At 35.6% G+C, this 19,339-nt stretch overlaps 1 protein-coding gene across 1 annotated transcript in view; it reads right to left on the bottom strand.

Annotated features, from left to right (window-relative positions):
- LOC137390718 (protein SFI1 homolog) overlaps window positions 1–12,873 on the bottom strand; it is a 39,510-nt gene extending 26,637 nt beyond the window's left edge. Inside the window, exons 1-10 of the mRNA XM_068077041.1 lie at window positions 12,790–12,873; window positions 10,124–10,339; window positions 8,400–8,534; window positions 8,250–8,321; window positions 7,819–7,929; window positions 6,866–6,960; window positions 3,751–3,868; window positions 3,546–3,648; window positions 2,978–3,134; window positions 28–189 (exon numbers count right to left, since the gene is read on the bottom strand). Coding sequence (XP_067933142.1) covers window positions 28–189; window positions 2,978–3,134; window positions 3,546–3,648; window positions 3,751–3,868; window positions 6,866–6,960; window positions 7,819–7,929; window positions 8,250–8,321; window positions 8,400–8,534; window positions 10,124–10,332 — 1,162 coding nt within the window. The 5' untranslated portion in view covers window positions 10,333–10,339; window positions 12,790–12,873. The remainder of the gene's footprint in view (window positions 1–27; window positions 190–2,977; window positions 3,135–3,545; window positions 3,649–3,750; window positions 3,869–6,865; window positions 6,961–7,818; window positions 7,930–8,249; window positions 8,322–8,399; window positions 8,535–10,123; window positions 10,340–12,789) is intronic.
- Window positions 12,874–19,339: the final 6,466 nt, after the last annotated feature.

Genomic DNA, 19,339 nt, shown 5'->3' on the forward strand with positions numbered 1-19,339 from the left:
GAAAGTACAAAAATGTCAAAAGGATACAGTGTTTCCAGTGTTGTAGACATCTTCGAAGCTTACTAGAGATACTCATCGCTTGCACAACACTCTCCTTTCTCTCAAGCTCATGTTTTGCCTCAAGTCTATCTCTCCACACCATCAGAGATGCCTTCAATAAACTCATCCTGTACACACGTCTCGCTGCAGCTGTGGGAGAACAAAAAATAGGTGTATTATGTACACTTATTGAGAGATATTCTATTAGACAATAGCATTTTGCATTTAAAAACTTTCAAAAGGTTAATGAAACTGATAGTAACTAATAACAACTACTTCAGTTTGTATACAAGCAGTCTGCAAATTAGTTATGTCCATAGTTATTTCGTTTAATTAAGGACATACTTGAGCATTATTATTATTATTAATATCTATTAATAATAATAATTATTATTAATCATTAATAACATGTAAATGATCCCCAATGATAGTAGCAGTCCTGTTTGTGCTAATATCTTATTGTGAATCTATACTGGCTAACTAGTGCACTCCTCTACAACAGCGACATTCCATGCTTTTATTACACAAGTTTACAACCACTACAAGCTGGCATCTACATTTTTGTCAGTGCAAAGATCGACAAACAATTTGCTGTTACAGTCACACATCGACTTACGATCATCTCGACATACAATATTTTCAACACACAACCAAATTTGAGCAAATGATTGACTCAACATCCAAAGTAATCTCCAACGTTGGAGGTCTTATGTTTTTCAAAAATGGCAGGTTTGCAAATCTGTACAAATGTACGCAGTTCTCCTCTCTCTCCCATGATTTAGTTGGGCTATTTTTAACAATATTAAACAGTGCTTCATACCTTCCTTTTATAGCTTTAAAGTCAAGGCCATGTGAAGGCTAATGAAAGTGATAGTAGTAGCGCAAAATAGAAAAAGGGTACGCAATGCTGTCCTTAAAATTCAAGCAAGAAATTAAGAAAAACAAGAGAGAACATATTTGGATCAACTCTACAAAAAATCTCCAAAGCTGTTTAGTAATTAACATAAAAAAGCGAGCAAAATTGATGCAAAGAAAAATGTCTGATTCAAGTAAAGATGGAGAGGCTAACATCAAAATCAAAATAAACGAATACAACAATCAAATAAAAAACTATATAAGTAAGATATGTCTTACTTATATAGTTTTTTATTTGAAGTTGGACTTGAACTTTAAATTCACATATATGTGAATTTAAAGTTCAAGTCCAACTTAGACTAACTTCATATTTTATCTCCAACTCTACACCGCTTATCTTTACCTAAGCACCACCCAATCTTACCTAAGCACCGCCCAATCTTTACCTAAGCACCACCCATCTTTACCTAAGCACCACCCATCTTTACCTAAGCACCACCCATCTCTATCTAAGCACCACTCATCTCTACCTAAGCGCCACCATCTCTACCTAAGCACCACCCATCTTTATCTAAGCACCACCCATCTCTACATAAGCACCACCCATCTCCTGTATATGTAAGGGCTACACCTTCTTTAGCTATTCTTCAATGGAATGGAGAATTCAAAAATAAAACCTCCTTTCATTGATTATTACTAACTTAGTTTAGCAGATATATATTTTTACATTTAATTTTTTACACTTAGTTTTATAAAACGCATTTGTCTTTATGCCATGGCAGTATTTACCGTTAAGATTTTGAGCTGTGGAACGAATTAAATAAAATACAATGTGTTCTTATAAAAATATTTGTTCCAACATACAACTGTCTTAATATACGATGAAGACCTTAGAACGGATTAACTTAGTCTAAAACTTAGAATTAATTTAGTCAGATATACAGCCCTTTAATTTAAACAAGAGCATTTTAGTAGTAATAATAGTTCACTGTGTCTGATTTGAAATTTACTAGCACTGTGGGGCTGACTTTGCTAGCTGAATGAAAACAAGAGACCTCTGTGAGTGCTTCTTCTTACAAAGGTATGATATTTTTAAAAAGGTAACAAAGAAGGAAAATATCTTTGCAGACTAAGGATTTTAATGATGGGTAGAATATAAATTAACTTCTAGAAACTTCTTCAACTAATCTATATAGATATACATATCTCAGTGTTTGTCTTTCGTGGGTCTTTTTGTTTGTCATCCTTGTGGTCAGTTATAGTAATTAAAATCTAGCAACGAAAACTCCGCTTCACAGAGGATTTGATCTCGGTACCTCTCGGCCTGAAGACACTTACATCTAAACCGCTACACTACTGTACACTTCAACAGACTGTATCAATGAATGACTGTGATTACATTAATTACATTGATTAAAACACTCACACCTAAAGCGCTTGGGTTTATTAACTAGCGCAGTTGATCATTACGCTTAACGTAATGATTATTAAGCTGGCTTCAAATACAGCTATTGTTTTAGTAAAGATTTAAACTACCATCTTACGTGAGTTACTCAAATTGATTGAGTAATCATTTCACTGCCTAGTCTATAATTAAAAGGTCAAGGCATGGGAGAACCTTCTCTATTTAATAATATTCGTGGATTAATAACCAGCTGAGTAAGAATAGTTAATTAGTTGGAACTAATCAGTGGCAGGTATGGCAGGTGTGCAGCTGCTGTGTGACACTAGTGAAACAAAGGTTCAAAACTGACTGAGTACTCCTAGGCTGTCGAAGTATATGTTGCTGTACTAGTCAGAAAAATTAAAGTCGTAAATCACAATATTTTTCTGCTTGCCAGCGAAAATCAAATTTATTTTTTCATTTATAAGCAAAAATGAACTGGGACCCTATGAGTTAATAATATGGATTCTCCCAACTCCCAATATTATGTTAATAATATTAATATATTATTATATTAAGAATTATACCAGCATGGTGTCCACTAAAACACATTTAGCACCTAGCTTGACCTACCATGTCCTAATAAACATACACATAAATTTATAGATTATTATCATATGGATACTGCATAGTACATACTGTATTTATGGAGTTTTCTCCTACGCATCTGGACATGAACCAGTAGACAATTCCAGTATCTTTTCAATATAATGATTCGATTAAATCTCTGAGCTTCTTGTAAATAGTTATGGTTTGATCTCCTTTGTTTCAACCTCTCCCTCCAAATGTACCAGTGCTGTAATTGTATGAAGCGTAAAGAAATAACACAGCCAAATTCTAGAATTTTAAAAATATGTCATGGACATCACAGAACCTTTTTCTATGATAGTGTGTAACTTATTTATTAATTATTACGTAATTATTAATTAAGTATTAATTATTACGTATTTTAGTAAGACTCCAAAATCCTTTATCGCAACTCTGTCTAACTAAGTGAACCATAAATATATCTAGTGCACTGCATTATAAGAATGTCAATTTGACTAGCTTTGATTCTGAGGCTATTGACAGCATTGATTATAGGCTTTACCAGACATCACAGTTTGAAATTAACCACACATTAACTCTAGTAACAAAAGGGACTTGAATGAACTGTTCGTCCCTCTTTCCTAATGATTTATTAAAATGTAAAGGAACAAGCTAATACCTTGAGTAGCAGATGGCAAGTATAAATGTTGGTAGCTCGTGCCTCTTCTAACCTCCACAATTGGAGCATTCTTAAACGACATCTCCAGCTTTTAAAGGTCGTTCTGGATGCAGAACAAAAGTTTCATTCAGCAGAGTTATAACGAAGAACCTTTGCTCAGAACAAACAATATTGTTAAAAGAGACAAGCATTAAAGTGTGCTAACCGTAAAAGGTTATTGGCAAAATGGCTGCCAGCTTTGCTCTTCTCGTTAGTTTCTTCCCTCCGCCGCTTTGTATACAACTGCCATGAAAGAAATCCCTTCATGAGAAGCCGTTTCCTGTCTGAATGAACACAGAGTTGAAGGCATCTAGAGTTGAAGTGGGGTAAAACTCGTTGCCATCTTATTTTTTCTAACCTTAACCTTCCCCATAGTGCCTGATCACAGCCAGTAAGCGTATAGGACTGTCGGTGTTTATCTGTACTAACAATCTAACACTAACCCCTTTCGAGTCGGTCTTCACTTTACTGAACATTTTTTACAAGTTTCTTTGCAATCTCAAGCAGAACTGTCTATACACTCTATTGCTGTTATTAACAGCACAGCACCCAAAAGTAATGTAGCCTAATGGAGATCCATCAATATGTCAAGATTGTGATAAGCATTCGCAGGTGAAAAGCCTTCAAAAGTCGTATGCAGTTTTGTCCGGTGAGTCCTAGCGTATTCATGACTCGAAGTTCATAAGAGTTGCTGCCATTTCCATAAAATAAAGCTGCCTACTAATGTGCAGGCTTAGCATAAATATGAAACTATACCAATTATGAACACCATTTATGAATGTGCAATATCTCTACTTATTCGCGAATAGAAAAGGGCTCACCGTATCTGTCTCACAGGGATTGCTACATAAAAATTCCACTACACGTACGACATATTCAACATTATAATATAAAAAACTGAACTGTTTCTTTTACAGTACAGTACTTTTTATGATATAAAAAGTATGCTGCCTCTATAGATCCCTCCGTTATTTATCTTTATCTATACATGTATAAATTTCAATATTTGTCTATCGTCTGTCATTCATCTGTCCAGTTATAGCGTTAAAGTTATAGCAACGAGAAATCACCTTCGTCCTGGTTTTGAACTCGTGACATTAAAATCATAAGTATACTAACAAGGGGGCTTAATCACAAGGCTAGGCCGTTCTTATCATTCTCACCGCTCTTACCATATACATACTGTATGTCCTTTTCTGATTGCCCATGCTAAATGTGCACTTTTATTACACGGTGCGCACCCGGCTTCTGATGACCCTATTACAATGACCTTCTATTACAATGACCCTATTATACAATTTTTTCACCATGCAATGTGGGACATGTTTTTTTCACCCTCGCCACACAACATTTTTTCGCCATACGATCTTAACAAAGAAATATCTCGAAATTCAAATTTTCAGTCAATGTGCTCAATACGTCAGAATAACAAAAATGCCGATATGCTTTTTACCGAAATCCCTCGCACAACGCATGAAAGAAATACGATATTCGCTCTCTCAGTTCAGCGTCATTCGTTATTATTTATATTGGAAACAAAACCGGAAACAGATAGGTGATAAAACCTTAGCTTATGACAAAGTTGAAGTTTAGTAAAATACATACTAAAACTTAGCTTAAGTAAGTGTTTAGTAAGCTAAATAAATCTGAGTTAAATTCAAAGTTTATGTTATACATCTGTCTCGAAGAAAAGAACCCCCTATGGTATGTACTGCACGTAGTGCATTGTAATGTTACATTTTATTGCAGATCATAACCACTAAATATACTAAAATTACTGTAGGTAACTATAGTTCCTAAGGTTAACATATTATTTTGTTACTAATTTTTAATATGTACAGTACATATATAAAATTTTGACGATTTTTAACAGGGGTTTTTAAAGGTGTGTTTGCATTAGATAATTACTATGTGTTTCTATACCCCTCTTTACCCCAATTTCGCCTAACGATGCCTAAACTGGAACGAATTAAAGTCGTATGGCAAGGCCCCACGTGTGTACTAATATTATCTTTTGCGTTTGTTTTATTTTTTTAAAAACTGATTTTTTACCATTACATGCTATTTTTTTAATTTTTACATGTGTCGTTTCAAATGTGCCGTTACACTCATATTTTCGGTAAATCTGTAAAAGCTAAATGCTTTTCACGTGGCGTAGAAATGCTTTTTACGAGGAGTATTCTCTGGAGTGGGAATTACCTCTACATTCCCTCTTCGTTCGGTCAGACAAAGAAAGTCTGATATCTCGTTTACATTTGTACCGGGATCGAGAGGTATTAGTATTGTTCATCAAAGCTTTGAAGACAACGAGCTTCTGCTGCAACAGTAACCTTTTTTATACACACACTTCATCGTTGTTGTTTTTTTCTTGATTTATTTGAACCGCACAAAAACACTTTTCTCATATGAGGTTAAAACTTTAAAATGGTAACTGTTGTATATGTCAAATTAAATTTTCTGTGCAAACGATTTTTTATTACCTGTGCATTCACCTAATCTATAATAAAGTAAAACAAAAATATATTTTAACTATAATAAGAGTGGTGTTTACCTGCCATGTCTATCTGTATCAAGGTTAGGATAAAACCTATCTTTTGACGATACTCCAACTCATGACATTGAGATTGGTAAAGCGATACTGTAACAACTGCACCAATCAATTGTCTTCAAGTATTTCTGAACAATTGCACAGCTACTTAATCTCTCTGTTTTTTCGACACGTTTGACGATCTATCACGGCAAACTAAAATGTCACGGAACTTGTATAGGTAATAAAGATAATGCTATACGTATGTGGTTTTGTCTCACAAGTGCAGCGAGCTAACTATAAGATTATCGTTATTCAAATCAAATTTGAGAGCTTGCACCGATTTGACACATTAAGTTATATGGAATTTTTTATGTCGTACGAAGCAAAAAACTTCTCATGAATTTTTCACGAAATGTGGAATTTACGTTATAAGAGGTAAATAGGTTATAGGAGTGTCTACTTTATTGTTTATTTTTGCCTTGTGGTCTTCATTAAAAATTTCGTCACTTGTTAACTGTTCTACGCATCGCTTGCCTCTGATGCTGACTGAACTATTAGCGATCAAACGATTTTAGCCAGAGAAGAGGGTTGACTTATACGGCCGGTACATGTCAAAACCAGGATTTTCAAACCAAATTTTAGACCTCGACTTATATGCGAGGTCAACTCATACACTGGAATTTACGGTAAGCTAAATACTTTCCATCACTCATCTTAAAACCAATCGTGACATAGGTGTCTGGCGACTTACACATATTCCCTGCTTTAGCTGAGAGCAAGGTCTTCGCCTTCTGCATTTGTGTGTACAGCCTCCATCTTCGCCAGACTCGGATCCAAAGGCGATACCTGCCGGTTAATGTAGAAATGACTAACTGCAATTCCTATGTTTATCATAAATGTTCACTAGTTAAAACACACTGTCAAGGCAATTTTGGAAATAGTTTTAAAACTGAAAAAACAGACAGTTTCACATCAGTTAAAATGAGGAGGTATGGCAAATCTTTAAAGTACAGATTCTGTGTCAAAATAAAATTCTTTCTACACAAATGGTTAAACTATATTATGCTAACAATGCATGTATTGGTTATCTGACAGTAACAAAAATCTCTTCACATATAATCTATATACACATTTGTATAAATATGAGTGGCTGCCGGTCATTCACATGTCCAGTCATAGCGATAAAGTTTAAAGACAAAAAACCGTTTTAAAGACGAAAAACCGCTTTGGACTGTAGTTGAAATGTTGTGCATATACTTATTACGCTGACTAAAATATGCACACTTACATCACTTGCAAAAATACTATTGGTTGCTACTAGCATGCTTGAAGATCATGATTATGTCAGATATCGTGACTGGTAACATAACGATTATAAGTACAATTATATGCATGGCTCTTAATATAGTAAAAAATTAGACTAGCTGAAGTTACTAGTTTAAGTTACACAAATTGATTGGGTAAAGAAATTTAACCAATGGCAACTACATTGCCTGCCACTGGTTATAAGCTGTTTTTATTACCCGTGCAACGCCAAGCATTCACCTAGTATTATTCTATTTGACAATTGAATATATTTTTTGCTTTTGAGCAAGTTTCACACCTTCCAAAAGCATTAAAGATTTGTAAAAATGAAATACACCATGAAAGGAAAGAACTTTACTTGGTAGCTTAAATTGAATTTGTTAGATAAAGTCTAGCTACCTGTCATGACAAGTCGCTCTTACATACAGCCGCCATTCTCGCTTATTTGTCCACCATTCTTCATGCAAAGCAGAAAATGCGCGGGTCAGCAACCTCCTTCTATAATGACTTCTAAAGAAATGACAATTCATAGCTGTACGATCAGATAATTATGGTATTTTTCAAGGCAAGTTGACAGTATAATGATACTATAATGTTGCATAATAGAGCACCAACACAACTTCAAGGACATCTTTTGGCGAGTACTGAAATACAAATATTTGAAGTTTTTTAGAAGTATATTTTCAAAAATCACAAATAAACACAAACAACAAAGTATATCATATGCTTACCAAAATTGTGCACAAAAAGATAAAATGTAACAAAAGGGTAAAAATTCAGGTAAAAATGTAAGTGTAAGTCAAAACAGTGTCAACAATGCTAGAGATTACCTGGCAGTTGATAGCAAAACTCGTCCAAAAACATTCGTCTTCCAAATAGCTAGATATTTCCTAGCGATGTGTCTGCAAATGGAAGAAAGTTAGGGCCAAGAAGAAACAGGGTATTCAGTAAGAAGTGCAAAAGGAGGATTTCTATCTTACCGTAGTCTAAGTTCCTTGAGTCTTCCACCCCTGTTCCATGTGTAGCCAGGTTTATAGGATTTCACAACATCTCTTGCGCGACGACGTTTCCTCGGAGATATGAATTCAATACCAAGGGCCTCCGGGCGTACAGTCCTGGAAAGAACAAATAGCTAACAGCAATGAGCAAATATCAGAGATTTTTAAGGTTTTACATAAGTAAAAAATGAATATAGGAACTTTAAGCTAGATTTAAACTGAGCCTACAAATACAGACTAACCATTAAAAACCAAATACCTTCAAAATGTTAAAAAGATCCGGTGTCACCTTATATTCTATGCAAACTTTTTAAAACTTCACGTACATAACGAAGCTGAAAGCCGTGAGCCTTAGTAAGTTTTTCTTTTTTACCTTATTTAGTAATCTCGCAATAACTGCTGTCATTACTGCAATAATGTCTGTCATTCAGATCTAAAATAGAAGCGCTATATCATTTATGGACCATTGAGAAACTGTCTACAGCCAATCTTGGCACTTATACAGATTCGAGCGCCGAAATGCCTAGGTTTATGTTAGATTCACATAATTATAATGAGTCTAGCCATAGCTTTCCCTCTACCCACTTGACAATAACCAGCTCATGTGCAATACAAGCTAGAAGAAATTTTAAGTTATGCTAACTCATGCTAACACCTATGGCATTTGACCTGTTGGCAAGTAGGTAACACAAGTTACTTGACTACAGGTCTAAAGGTCCGGCCACACGTAACGAATTATTCGTTCAATCTGACCGAATCCACGAATTTCACAGAATTCACAGATCTATTCTGCCGAATATGCTAGATTCGTCTGAGCTGTGCATGCACACCGAATTCGTTACCGAAACGCGTTTAATTGGCTAACCAATTTTTTTAGCGAGCACGATTCTATTAGCTTTGACAAGTGATATAGTCCAAGACACGTACGACGACACACAATAAAAGTATCACCGCGATATGACTTGATACATACGATGCAACTGCCTATATGCGCTAGAGATAGCGACTGTTTTTGCGACGGAGCTTTTGCTGCATAAAAAGAAATTATTATTATTGAAAAAGAAATAATTCATAACTTCTAAAATATCTAAAAAAAATTCTAGATACACGATGAGAAGTTCCTGTCATGGTGAACCAACGAGAGAGAACCAACAATAGCGCATATAGGCAGTTGCATCGTATGTATCAAGTCATATCGCGGTAAAACTTTTATTGTGGGTCGTCGTACGTGTCTTGGACTATATTACTTGTCAAAGCTAATAGAATCGTGCTCGCTAAAAAAATTGGTTAGCCAATTAAACGCGTTTCGGTAACGAATTCGGTGTGCATGCACAGCTCAGACGAATCTAGCATATTCGGCAGAATAGATCTGTGAATTCTGTGAAATTCGTGGATTCGGTCAGATTGAACGAATAATTCGTTACGTGTGGCCGGACCTTAACACAGTAACCTGGTGTTACTAACTGATGTTACCTAACTAATATATTAGTTAGCACTGTTTCCGAGACGTAATACGTATGTATACGGAGGCATGCTGTGCTGTCCCTTGACAATGGTAAACAGTTTAATTTCTCAATCTTTCGTTCTACATTTGACCAGCTATTGCTATTACCTAGAATCAAATGAGACACAAAAGTGAAGTAGCATCTTCCCCATCTTTCAAGTGCTGACCTCAGGCCATAAAGTACGACTTCTCTGCTACTTACCTATGTACAGGCTGCCTGTAATCATCAGATCGTTCTGAATCTGCCTCTGCGGTTTTAACAGCTCCGAGTTGCAGTTGAAGCGCTTGTTTATTTAGTTGATCACATCGTTCTGCCAGCTTAATTCTCTCAGCATGAAGTTGAAGAGTTTGGTTCAACTCTTTAAGGACTTTTAATTTAGACTTGTTAGTTTGGGCACTCGTAGCCGACATGAGAAATCTGTATATGGACAAAAATCAATGTATTCAGTAAAATAACAGCAAACTTATGACATGATTGCGGTCATAGTCCACCCTAGCTACAGTATGACGAGTCTTTCCCATTTCTGGTTGTCCATTTTTCCAGTATCAACAAAGAAAAACAAGGCATACACTTCATATGCCCAATTTTGAAATGATGATAGATCTATAATAACTGGTGAAATTTTGTATTAGATGCTTGGGTAGTAGGACATAGCTATGCAGAATTGAAAAAACTGATGCGCTTATTGATCAACTAGCTTAGAAATAACATAAAGCCTAAATTTGCTTAGGTTTATAAAAAAACTTTTTAAAATGTACTACATGAAGGAATGTGTTTATTCTGAGTGTGATATAATTCAGCAACTATCAGGTTAAAAAGTTTTTTGAGCTATCGAGAACAGACCAAGTTTAGCGAAATGTTTCTTGAAGATATGCAGACAGTTTCCTGCACTGTTCACAGCCATCATTTATGTAGGACTCTAAACTAGGTGGCAAAGAAAGAGCGTAAAAATATGAATATATCAATATGAAAACATGGTTTTTATTAAACCAAGGTATCTGTAATAGAACCAGACTTTATGAAAACCAACCTTCCAGCAAAGACTTGCTAAACACACTACAGTCTCCCCCTACAGAGCTATCAAGTTCACGTTGGTTTGTAATAGTTTTTATGACAGTGAAAAATGCTTTTTATATATAGCAAAAGTAGTTTACCTTAAGGACAAAGAGGCTAGCTTCTAATTTAAAACCCGACCATAAATTTTCTGCAAAATTTAACAAAATAATCACAAATAGAGCTACAAAAATGTTTACAAACACTCAAATATACTACAAATGATAGTAAACCTTGAATGTTGTGGGCATTTATCGGATGACTGTTTGGAACACAAGTTATTTGTTACTAGCAATTGTTTGAAAAAGTATATATTTAGAATCTACGATGTAGATTATTAGAGTTCATGTTTTGGTCGGGTTTAGAGACTGAGTAGCAGCAGGTCTGTGCAAAGCCAGGGTTGGCAAAAACATTGATATTTTTAAAAATATCATATCATTGATATATATCCTGATATTTATTGATATTTTTGATATTTATGATATTTTTGAAACAAATGACATTTTTGGAAAAAAGTTGAAGCTAGGTTGAACTTGCATGGTGTTTACATTGTGATTGATGTATTTTACAGGTTATATGGGACCAGTCAGCAATGTTTAATACCAAACACTTGATTTATTGTAGACCTAGAATAATAATAATATTTATGAATATGAAAGTGTTTGTCAAACATTGGATTGGAAATAATGACATGAATGCAAAGTGCAAACAAAATAGTGCAGATAGTTAATACACATTATGATATTCCAAGCATGCTTTAATGTCCTAATCTTGTCTAGTTTGGTATTTGTAAACAAACACCAGCTTGCCAGCCTTCAACACGTCGAGACAATTTCTTAACTTGCCGTGAACCAGTCTACATGATGAGAACACACACTCAACACTAGCAGTCAGAGTTATATCATCATACTTATAAATTTTATGCTGAGCCAGAATCCTCTGAAGCTGTTCATTGAAAGATTTTTACAGAAAATGATGAGATGAGTTTCTCTGTCATCTCAATGAGTCAATGTAATGTGCTTAGAATTCTGTTTCTGGGTGCCAGAGTGTTTAACTCAAAATCATGGATTATGAAATTCAAAGGGTTTTCAGCAGGCTGGTCTTCCAATAAGGCAATAAAATATAACAGTTTAACATGCGATGAGATAATCAGGTTAGGGAGATAGCACTGGGATGAAGGAATACAATTTAGATGTGAGAAACTCTTCTCAACTCAAACACTTATTAGTTGGTCTAGCCAATGTCACCTCCTTGGTCTAGCTGTCTTTATTTGTCTGTGTTGGGTAAGCCTAATAGGCCCCTATGCAAGTATTTGATGATTTTAGGTATTACTTAGCACTTTTAGACTGTTAGCAATAGTTGTAAGGTGAAAACGGAATGATAAAATGGATATTTTTCAAAATTATCGATTTTTTTAACCCAAAAATATCATATCTATCGGCGATATATATCGATGATATATCAAGCGATATATATCAAACCAACCCTGTGCAAAACGTCGTTAGGATCTTCAAGAATGGCTGCAGCGCGAAACAGCATGTTCGTATATCATACAACCATACCTGCCAACTCTCACGCATTGGGCGTGAGACTCACGCAACCAACCCAAAGAAAAAATAAAAATGCGTGAGAGTTTAGCTCCAATTTTCATAATTTTATATATACTATCATTGATACATCAACTGCCCCAAAACCAAATCTCACACATTGCCCCACTCTAGGGTTGTCAGGCATGCATACAACTACGAAAACTTTAGATACCATTCTAAGCCATGACAAATTATGAGTCACAACTTACAATTTTGAAAACTTACAGTCTATTCCAGTCTTACAGATTTTGGTTACTGCTCAAATTTAAAACTCAGTTTCAATGTTACAAAAGAAATCGCATCGGTTCCAAAATAATTATCTCAAGCGGGCGCACAAACGGGCAACTATTAGTGGTTCCTTTGACGGTGTAAATCTCAAACTAAAAAGCCGACAATGACATTGCGGCTTTTCTTAATCATCAGGTGCCCTATTCTGCTCTTCCATAGATGAGTTTAGGCATTGAAGTTAAAACCCATTGAAATCAAACCCCTAGAATGGTAGAGGTCATTCACGAGTACAAAAATCTGGCCGACGCCATGTTCAGTTAGCGTTTGAGTTAATTTCATTGTGTTCAATGTGAGAAAGAAATCTAATTTCAGATTTAACAGCTATGGAAGATCACTAATACACCGCTAAATCAAAGGAACATATTACTGAGATTACTACTAATAATTTATGTAAGAGACAGAAGGGTGTAGGTGCACAGCGCTATTGCTATTCCATAAACTGCATAAACCGCAGGAATGGACTTTCAAAGGAAAGGGCATGACATTTCACTAGTGAGTCACTTCTACTACTAGTTCTATTACTATTGCTAAAGTCTACGAATACTAATAGTTGTGCTACTACTAGTTAGTACTGCCACTAGTTAGTTCTACTACACGAGTCACTAGGTGAGTGAGAGTCGATCAGTGTCACCAATGATATACAGCCCCCACATACAGGCCCCGCTGGGGGGGCTGTATTTTATGAATAAGGTTTTTTATTATTTAAGTTTGGAATTTTTTATCATATTAATATTTAGGAACTAGAAACCATTACGTTATTTTACATAGCGATATGGTAACATTTTGACCTGTTTTATTTTCGCTTATTTTATTTGTTGTATTGTTGTATCTTAAGGGTACTATGTTGATGTGAATAAAACATTAATTTTTGTTGATTTTATGTAATTGTTATAATTGATGCTTTTGTTTGGGTCGTTGGAATGATAATCTTACTGTTACTCAGTTTAAGGCCACCTTTTGCAAACTTATCAGCAAATGTGGTGCAAAATCAGATGCTGGTAAGACAGGTAATGTTACTGCTCAAAACGAGATTCTCATCATACAGGCTACTCCAGAAGTTGATCAGTTTGTGGATCTCACAATGATTTCAGATGTCAAATTTCTGTTATAGGTAACAGTATAGTCTATATAGTTGGCTACATTGTGCAAAAGCTAACTAAAGTGCTGTCACGTGACATTGGCCGTCAGTCGCTGATTACCACAAAGTCAAGTATCCAGTACCGACTGCAAATCTCCTTTTACACAGTTTCTGTAAGTTTAAAAAAAATGTGAAAAATGAGAGAAACATACATGTTGAATAGTTATTTTCTAGCTGGGTGTTAACAAAAACTTTTCCTACACAAGGTTTAGAGTGCCCTGATGGAAGAAAACCCATTTATAACATATGGAGTGGGATATAATAAATGATAAGTAGATGTAAAATAGATTTTCGTGGACCATATTAGTCATACAAACGGTTGTATTACAGATGCATAAACCCAGACAATGATATATTCAGGCAAATAACAACTGTTCCATTACATTAAAAATTATATTACATATGCATAAACCATAATGGAGAAGCTTAGCACATGAAGTATTTCGATAAAAACAACATATATGCTTTCAAAACAGAAACCTTTTTTAAGATTTAAGTGATAATAGCTTATGAATGTATGATATGTATAATACAGTATCTGTAAAAGATGGAATAAACTACTGCAACAACTAAACGGAAATTAAAAACAATTGTAATAGGGGATAATCAAAATAATGCAAACAAGGAAATGCAGGCATTAGTGTAATCAGATGATTAAACTTATACATACATGTTACAGAAACTGTGTAAAGGGAGATTTGTATATCACTGAATATTGAGCTAAGGTGCATCAGAGTTGCTTAGAACTAAATCAGATTACGAATAACAGCACAACAACAGCTACAGATGAATATTACAGTGATTAAATTGTTACTGGCCTTTAAAAAGTACTACTTTAGTATTTTATGCCACAAAGATACACCTTGCAGTTTGGATGTAGGATTTTAGCATAATGATGCTGTCGGAGATCATAAAACGACTGAATAAGGTTTTTCATCAATGAGGCAGTAGTTGGATATGCCATCTGCCGTGTCCGTAAGGTGTTTCCCAAGGCATAGCACATCACTAGATCCTACACTACTAATAACATACACCACACAATGGAGTGGATTTGGCTTGGTATTAATACGAAATTATCGATCTGCGACTAGCAGGATCCTGATGACACCGTCTTATGGACACACCAATCCTCCATTGTTTTGTAGCTCAAGTAAAGTATAGAGACGTCGGTACTGGATACTTGACTTAGTGGTAATCAGCGACTGACGACCAATGTCACGACAGTACTTTAGTTAGCTTTTGCACAATGTAGCCAACTATATAGACTATACTGTTACCTATAACAGAAATTTGACATTTGAAATCATTGTGAGCTCCACAAACTGATCAACTTTTGGAGTAGCCTGTATGATGAGAATCTCGTTTTGAGCAGTAACATTACCTGTCTTACCAGCATCTGATTTTGCACCACATTTGCTGATAAGTTTGCGAAAGGTAGCCTTAAACTGAGTAACAGTAGGATTATTATTCCAACCACCTAAACAAAAGCATCAATTATAACAATTACATAAGATCAAAAAAGATGAATGTCTTATTTACATAAACATAGTACCATTAAGATACAACAATACAAGTAATAAAATAAGGGAAAATAAAACAGGTCAAAAAGCTATGGATCATTAAAATGTTCGTTGCAGATAAGTGCCTAAGGATCAGGCTTATTCACTATTCTGTGGTTGCGATGCCATTGTAAATAACGAGAGTTCTCAGTTGCTTTGTTTGGAAATCTAAAAATTAAAATGAAACTGTAGTAGTTAGTTGCCAACAGTAGTAATAACAATAGTATTATTACTCTTATCTCCTTACTGCTAGCTATATCCAGGTACAACAATAAATAATATTATAGGCACTACAAACATTTTTTTCAAATATAAATATTTGTAAATAACCTAATGGTTTGTAGTTCCAAATTATTAATATAATAAAAAATTCCAAATTTAAATAATAGAAAAACCTTCGTTCTGAAAGAAGAAAAATTTGACTCACTAGCTTATAAATCTATCTAATCACCGACAACATACAGTCAAACTCGTACACTCAGTAGTGACACTGATTAACTCTCACTCACCCAGTGACTAGTGTAGTAGAACTAACTAGTGGCAGTACTAACTAGTAGTAGCACAACTAGTAGTAGTCGTAGACTTTAGCAATAGTAATAGAACTAGTAGTAGAAGTGACTCACTTGTGAAATGTCATGCCCTTTCCTTTGAGGGTCCATTCCTGCAGTTTTTGCAGTTCATGGAATAGCAATAGCACTGTGCACCTACACCCTTCTGTCTCTTACATAAATTATTAGTAGTAATCTCAGTAATATGTTCCTTTGATATAGCGGTGTATTCGTGATCTTCCATAGCTGTTAAACCTGAAATTAGATTTCTTTCTCACATTGAACACAATAAAATTAACTCAAACGCTAACTGAACATGGCGCCGGCCAGATTTCCATACTCTCGAATGACCTTTGCCATTCCAGGGGTTTTGAGTTCAATGGGTTTACGTTTACATATATCAAGTATTGGGGAATACTATTGACGCAGCTTGTTCTCTTAAAAACTTAGTCTGACCCGCTCGCCTGCTTGTCGCATAGCGCTAGTTTTTGTGCCTCTAGAGTCTGGAGCAAGGGTGCCCAAATGGAGGCCCACAGGCTTGAGCAAGGGTGCCCAAATGGAGGCCCACGGGCTTGAGCTAGCCCTTCAGCTGTTTTTATCATGCCACCCAGCTGTTGTATTTTTTAATGTTTTTCAAATTTTAAAGATTTTGTTTGGCAATGCATTATTGTTATTGTATCAGTAATAATTATTCGTTATCGGGAGTGACCTGCCCAGAATTATTGACAATACTGAAGTTTTGCATTAGTGTGGGGATTTCTCAGCATAAATTGTTTGATTAGGGAATATCCAACAGTCCCACATTTGAGATTGGTTCAACTTGAGTTTTTTACTTACATTGAATTTCCCAGCTTGCATTTTCAAGGCTTCTACTATGACTAATAACTTAAAAAATAATCCATAAGCAATCATGGCTCAGAGATTAGTAGACAGAGAAAACTGATGTTTTAATCCAGACTGGACTACAGTTATTTTTTCATGAAGTAAAAAGGTAGCCTATATGTTTGATATGCAATAATTCAGTTGCTGTAAACAAGGTAGCAAACGCCAAAAGGCATTACACTTAAAACCATGCTGACTATGAAGATTTCCTTCAGGTACAGCTAGGAGGAAGGAACAGCTGGATAGATTAACCAGGCATGCTAATAGACAAATTGCTATGATGAGGGGAGCTACAAGCTTGCAACAAAGAGCAGCTACTGCTGGTTACGAGATTTGTTATAAATTTGCCAAGGCATTGCTTCCATACAGCCACAGCGAACTGTTCAAAGAATGCATGGTTTCAGCCGTTCAAGCGCTCTACCCCGAAAAGCAAGATATTCAGCAAGCTGTTCAGTCAGTACAGCTATCTAGAAATACATGTGCACGATGGAAAGAAGCTATTGCTAATCATGTGACTGAAGGTGTCATATATAACATGAACAGGTGTGAATCATTTTCAGTTGCAGTAGATGAGAGTACTGACATAAACGATGTTGCTCAGCTGAGTGTGTTTGTTTGGTATTATCTCAACAACAAGTTTAGTGAGGACCTTGCAGCAGTTATTCCACTGACAGAATGTACGACTGGATAAGATATATATCAGGCATTCAAGGCTTACATAGACTCCCAAAGTGTCAATGCATAAGATAATTTCTGTAGCAACAGATGGTGCCCCAGCTATTGTGGGTGTATATTCTGGTTTTGTTAATCGCCTGAAAGAAAACAATCCTCAAATGATTGCATTTCATTGTATCATTCACGAAAGCATTCTCTGTGCACAACTGAAAGATGAATATGGAAGTCTTATGCTGGACATAATGAAACTAATAAACTTTTGCAGATCAAAATCATCTCTACGACAACGCCAGCTTAGAAAATTTCTACAGGAGTCTGATTCCTAGTATGATGAATTGTTAGGACACAACAATGTCAGTTTAGTACCATAATGCTATCTTCGAATTATATTTGACATGCTTATTTTCATTACATTATGGTGAGGTAAAAAGCACTGCAAAGTTGTAAATATTGTCAATTATTTTTAATATACAATGTACTCTAATGAACTTGTGCAGATGACTGAGTAAGGGTAGAGCTTTGCAAAGAGTATGGACTGTAAGACAGCATATTGAGCAGTTTCTTAGTGAGATTGAAGGAGATGCAGCAGAATGATTTTTAGAGATTCTCAGATTGGAGCATTCACTGAAAGACATGGCTTTTCTGACAGACATTTGGGCTTATTTGAATGACCTAAGTTTGAAGTTGCAGGGCAAAGGTCGTAATGCGGTAGACCTCTGGCAGGCAGTAACATCTTTTAAAGACAAACTCCACTGCTTTTACGAAGACATAAACAGTGATATGAACCACTTTCCAATCATCAGGGAATTTGTAAATGGTCGTGATGATGTTGTGGACCTTACAGCAGCACGCGCTGTTCTTATTGATGTTTCTTCAGAGATGGAGCGTCGCTTTGCTGCCTTTGATAGTATCAATGTCATTATTGAGCTGGTTGCGTGCTCATTTCAGGCACATCAGCTTTTGAAAGCCCATGTTGATAACTTTCCTCATGTTTAGACAGGTGTGGCAGAATTAGAGCTGTGTGATTTAAAGGCAGATATACTGGCTACAGCTCAATTTGCTGAGCAAACTATTGTAGGGCTCTGAACGCAACCTGCTGTACAAGAGAAGTATCCTATGTTACGCAATATGGCAGTGCACTTACTTACTTTATTTGGTACAACCTGCTTGTGTGAATCAATGTTTTTAATGCTGAAATTTATAAAAACTAAGTATCGGAGTGTACTGACAGAGGAACACACTCAACAGCTCTTAGCCGTAACAGTAACCAAAGAAAACCAGATATTGCAGCAATGGCTGCAAAGCAAACCCTTCCATGGGTCTCATTAACGTTACAGATACTTCTTCTGCTTAGTAGATTTTGTTGAGAATAAACCTACATATGTTATTATGTTACCCCTTGTTACTTTCATGTTTATGTTCATGTATATATGTTTGCTTACACATCACTTTAAATACACATACAAGTACATATATACAGCTATCTTCATGCCTGGCCCTCCTGATAAGGCCTGGTTACCTGTTTGGCCCTCCACCAAAAGTATTTGGGCACCCCTGCTCTAGAGGGTGCCTCCCGTAACTATTGCTGCAGACCATAATACTGCCAATATTAATAGTATTATTGCAAATACACTTCACTTATAATGGTAAATATTCATTGGAAAGATTATTGAAGCTGATAACCT

Source organism: Watersipora subatra, chromosome 3, assembly GCF_963576615.1.
Source record: "Watersipora subatra chromosome 3, tzWatSuba1.1, whole genome shotgun sequence".
NCBI classification, from domain to species: Eukaryota; Metazoa; Bryozoa; class Gymnolaemata; order Cheilostomatida; family Watersiporidae; genus Watersipora; species Watersipora subatra.